This window comes from Plectropomus leopardus, unplaced genomic scaffold (genome assembly GCF_008729295.1).
Source record: "Plectropomus leopardus isolate mb unplaced genomic scaffold, YSFRI_Pleo_2.0 unplaced_scaffold28626, whole genome shotgun sequence".
NCBI lineage: Eukaryota > Metazoa > Chordata > Actinopteri > Perciformes > Serranidae > Plectropomus > Plectropomus leopardus.
In genome coordinates, this window is record NW_024631186.1 from 1 (window position 1) to 5,619 (window position 5,619).

Genomic DNA, 5,619 nt, shown 5'->3' on the forward strand with positions numbered 1-5,619 from the left:
ATACCACAACTAATAAATACAGACAAACAGTATATACAACATTTACAGAGTACAGGAGAGCTGCAAAACAAATGTCATCAGTGAAACAGTTGCAGAAAATCATTTGCAGGTTTTAAATTATACTGAGGGTAGTACTCGACAATGACAATAGTATTTGTAATTGGGTGTTTGCATGCAATTTCATCTAAAGGACTTTGTAATGGTAGAGCAGGGAATTGGGGCTGAGTATAAAACCGACGTATACGAGTTAATGTGTCTGCAGAATTTAATAGCCGCAGGATGGATAACCAGGTTCACAGCATTTCTTAATTATTCTCTGATCCAATCGATGTGAGTTCACAGACAACATTTGTATATGGGCCCCGTGTGGGTAGTAAACAGGCAAAAAAAATGGCTTAACCCATGCCCCACATCGGTTTTGCTAGGGCTACCTAGGGTACAAAGAGGGTATGGGGCCAAAATGGGTTTCTTATCTGGGGGCCATTATGGAATCTATTAACAATCCCATATAGGGCCGATTTGTCAGCTCATTTGTTACTCACATCGGCCCCATTTACAAATGTTGGCTGGGTACGACGATGTTTTCTAGATGTTTTATTTGCTTCCTCATTGGGGGTACTATAGATCTCTATACCCAGTAAAGATACTGTATCGCCATGCTATGATGATGCACACTGATATATCGCAAAGAAACAGCTGAGATTTATCTCTTAGCTGGGAGTTAAGGGAAAGTACAACTTCTATAACTGATGCATAAATCTTTGCTGTTGTTTCATGGCATTAGCATTCGTCCTAAAAAAGCATGTTTGACATATTAACTGGGATACCTTTGTACTAATACTAATTCTAACTTTATTTAAGTCTATAAAGTTGTTGTACCAAATCTGTTTCAGTGGCTCACACTGTGAAATAAAGTGTAGAGGCCAGTAAAAGCTTCCAGTCTTGTCAGTGATGGTCTCTGTAGTATGGAAAAGCTACAGTCCGCTGGAAGATATTGCATTGTGGGAATAAAATGGTTGCTCGCTGTTATGAGAATTCATCTTGATCACTGTTCTGTGGAGTCCTGCTGCAGGCTGATTGGCTCTCTGGGCTCAGTGCCTCTCAATGACTGGCTGTTTGTGGTAGTGCTTCCTCGGCTTGGGTCCTGAATGAAGGGAGACAAGGCATTAGGAAAAACTTATAGTGGGTTCAATTCCAGCAGCAAAGTTTGCTTCACACATTCGAGGCACATCAGGTTTGATGGGGGGCAACACGTAAATACTATACAAAGAAACCTGAAAGTTAGAAAGAAAGAGCAAATAGGACGTTAGCAATACTGACCATGAAAATCTTGAAAAACATAATGTGTGCAACCATTGTTCAGTTTCAGTCTGGGGTCCAGACATCATTTCCACACTTAAGAGTAGACTTAAGACTTTTAGTTAGGGCCGGCTCAAGTTTGCCTTGAGCCAGCCCCTAGTTTGGTTGATTTCAGCCTAGTCTGCTGGGAGACTTCCTATGATACACTGATCTTTTCCCCTCTCTGTCTATCTCCATTTGCAAACATTAATGTCTCCACACTTTCCTCTTTGATAAAAGATTTAGTTAGGGCTGGCTCAGGCTTGCATTAACCCAGCCCCTAGTTAGGTTGATATAGGTTGTTGAATGAGCACGATCACATCATTGTGGTACATCTTCTTTTGCAGATTTTTTTTTTTTGCTTTCATTCAACTGTATCTTCTTTAGACATTAGTTTAGGTTTATGTTTATTAAAATATGCATGAAGATTTTAAGCATAATGATTTTCTTACTGGACGTCAAGGTGCTTTGGTGTCCAGGGGTCTGGAAGGTTCGGCTGGTTGCAGGACCTTCCCCCTCTGCTGTGATCGCCTGGACCTCCAGTCTGTATAGACTGGCAGCATGCAGACCGGGCACCACCAGAACATTACCATCCTGAAAGGGGAGAAAGCAAACGTTTAAATTGGTCAAGGTGAGTACAGCTGTGGAATATACAATTCTAAAACCTTATTTTACAAAACACAGGCAAACTCAAGAATTATCTACTTCTACAGTTTGAAGAAGCACTGACCGGAGGTAGGATCTGGGACTGCGATATGAGGCTGTGAGGCAACTTGTTGGTCTTGTGGCGATGGGTGGGGATGACCTCAGCCCAGGTCACCTGGTATCCTGTCAGCTGCTGGCGGGGCGGGGCTGTGGACAAATCCCAGCTGAAGACGGCTGTCACGTTGCTGCCCCACACCTTAAAAGACGCTGTCAGATTGGCTGCCTTCACCAGGACCTTCTGGGGGGAAACTCCTGAAGGGAGCACAGCCAGAGGTCAAATGACGACTTCCATTAAACTTCAAATGAAACCCCAGTCACAAATAAACACCCGGCCATTTTCACTCGCTCAAAGTGGACGTTTGTGCCAAATTTTAAGAATTTCCTTGAGGTTTTCTTCAGATATCGCATATCTCTTAGAATAACATGTAAGCAAGGACCCAGTGACCTTTGACTACCAAATTAAACAGCTCATTATTGAGTCTAAGTGTACGTTTGTGCCAAACTTGAAAGCACCTCAAGTATTTTCAAGACTTCTGAGAGTTCTGGTTGTCTCACCTGTTTCTCCAGGACAGGTGATGGGTTTGGGACTCCTGGCCTGGATGGCGGCGCACGAAGGAGTGAAGAAGCTGGTGCTTTCTGACAGAGGATGACTCCTTTTGCTGACTGGCTGCAGAACGACTTTATACTTACAGGAAAAGCGCAAGCCCCGCAGGTTGGCGAAGGTCTCCTAGATCGAAGACAGAAAGTCCAACGGTAGCTTTTGGAATTTGCTATGTGTCTTGCAAGTACAATCTAAGTGTCCATTGGCATCATGTGCTTATCGTTTATTTGACGTCATTGTTCACGGGGACAATGTGCTATTTAAATAGGTTACCTGCGTGGTTGTCTTTTCCATGGGTTTCGTCTTGTTGTGTCCACAATACTCCGGTCCCCACTGGACTCTGTAGAAGTCAGCGGAGGGATCTATACAAACAAAACACAATACTGTCTGGTCACAGCATACAGAGAACAATGAGTGGAACTTTAATCACATTAAAAATATTTCATATTATCAAATTACAAGGGCAAAAAAAACGTATAATTACACATCTAAAATTAGGATAAAGAAAAAATCTATTTTATTTAAGTTTTTCAGGTCCTTTTCTGTTTCAGGTCATTATCGTGCAGCTTTTTGCAAATTTCTTGCTATTTTTTGCACCATGTCTTGTGCTCATGCCTTCCATGCTTTTGAGACAAATCAAGCCAATTTGTGTCTTAATGCTGCAGCATAATTACAAATAAATCCTAAAAAATCTTTTTTCTTTCTTTCTTTGGACTTTCTGGTTGTACAAAGTGTTCATACCTGTGCTGCTCTGCCAGTAGACATGAACCTGGAGCTGTCCGTCCTGGTAGAATGGTGTTCCCACATCCAGACTGTCACCTGCGGGCTTTCTTGGAGCAGCACTGGTGCCTATAAAAAAAATATATTTACATCCATAGGTGGAAACATAGAACCATGCTACAATATACAGACGTCAGCTTATATAAATGCAATTGAGATGAATAGATTTCGTGATGCAAATTAAGGCTTTTTCTGCTCCATCACGCGGATACATTTGTGATTGTAAAATTTTAAAGATGTGCATCTGTGTGAAGCTCTGAGATATGGAGGATCAAAGATATAACACCTCAGCAGGAGAAAGTCTTTTAGATATCTCAACCCCAAAAATATGTTTATGCATATGCGTACCAGTGCATATTCACAGTAAAAGGAAACAGAGCTGTTCTTTTCTTGCACATTAATACCAGAAAGTCGCTTTTGATTATTTAGACATACTGTGTTGTGTGGTGAAGTGGAGGACGGCCCGAGGTCCTTTGAGCTGAGTTTGTCCCCAGTAGGACACAGCCTGGACCTCCACACTGTAGCTCCTGTTAGCCCGCATGCTGTCAAGGTCCACCTGCCTCTGCACACACACACACACACACACACACACACACACACAGGCACATGAACACAAAGACACAAAGAAAGGTCGGTACAAAAAAAGGCCAGAAATTCAGATCACTTCTGTTCCTGATTCATGATGTTGAATTATGGCCAGAAACGTGTTTTATGCAGAACATTATGATGTCATAGTGAAGTTGACATTTGACCTTTTGGATATAAAATGTCATTGTTTGAACATTTTATCGTATTTGTGGCCTTTTTGACCTTGACCTTTGACAACCAAACTCTTATCAGTGTATACTTGAGTTCAAGTAAATGTTTGTGCCAAATTTTAGGAACTTTTAAGGCTTTCTAGAGATATTCCATTCATGAGAATGGCTCGGTAGCAAGATCATGGTGGCCTTGACCTTTAACCACCATAATCTAATCAGTTCATTCTTTAGTCCAAGTGGGCATTTGTGCCAAATTTGAAACTTAAAAAAATCTCTCAAGACCCACTTGAGATATTGCATACAGGAGAATGACACAGAAGGAAGGTCACAGTGACCTTGACCTTTGACCATCAAAATCTAGTCCAAGAGGGTGTTTGTGCCAAATTTGAAAAAAAAAATATCCCTCAAATTATATTGCATTTGAGTATGAGATAGATAAGGTCACTGTGACCTTGACCTTTGACCATCAAAATAGAGATATGCAGCCAGCATTAGGCTACAGCTGCATTTCACTGTGCAAAGTATGACAATAAAGCTGTACCAACTAAATGTGCTGCTAAAATGAAAACGAGGTAATGCAAAGTTTTGCAGTCCTGCAGTGGGTTTATTAAATCTTTATTTGGTCCATTTTTACATTCATCTTCTCAGATGAAAATATACTGAACGATCAGAGGATAATACTTAACTTGTTTCAGAATAGCATTTCAGCAGGATGGGATAGAAGACAGTGCACTGTGGAATCTGTCCTCACCTCTCTGACTGTCTTCCTCCTCTTGGTCAGGGATGAAGAGAAGGGCTGTCCCACTGCCGTCCAGCTCCAGCTGACCTTGTAGTGGTGGACGGGGACGTCCGGGTCAGCAGGCATGCTCCACTGGAGCCTGGCCGACACTGCCCTGCTGCTGCCAAAGCTCATGTTTGCCACTCTGAGCTCAGAGGGAGCTGGAGGACTGGAGGGGTCTGAGGGGGGCGGGATGTTGTTAATATTCATTCACGTATAATCACAGAGTAATATTAAATGCTGATATTGAGATAAATGGTATACAACATTAAATAGCAAATCCCTAAACTGCGATGTGATTTTTTTGAGCTTTCTAAAACTGGATGCTGCAGTTCCTTCCTAAAATGAAGTTGTCATCATAAATGCAATCTGAGCTTTTAAGAATATTACTACAATAAAATACAATAAAAGCTCTCTTTCTCAGAGCGACAGACAAACTCAGAGAGTTTCTGTCTGACCTCTGCTGGAGTGGATGTGTCTGCTGGGCGTGGTGAAACCTCTGGTCCCGCGGGTGTTGACAGCTGCCACTCTGAACTGGTACCAGCGACCTGGCCGGATGTCAGAGAGCCTCGCTCCCTGCTCTGTTGTCTGTGATCAATCAGATGGTTTAAAGAAAACAGAGAGCAAAACAAGACATGAGCACACTAATGGAAAAAAAA

General features: G+C 42.1%; 1 protein-coding gene across 1 annotated transcript; it reads right to left on the reverse strand.

Moving 5' to 3' along the window:
• Positions 1-903: 903 nt before the first annotated feature.
• Positions 904-5,548, reverse strand: LOC121938145 (anosmin-1-like; the record flags this gene model as incomplete). Its single annotated transcript, XM_042481424.1, has 9 exons — positions 904-1,144; positions 1,791-1,932; positions 2,069-2,295; positions 2,599-2,770; positions 2,918-3,006; positions 3,386-3,493; positions 3,860-3,986; positions 4,934-5,139; positions 5,419-5,548. Coding segments are annotated over 9 exons (1,254 nt in total), but the record flags the coding sequence as incomplete, so codon positions are not given.
• Between the last annotated feature and the right edge of the window lie 71 nt (positions 5,549-5,619).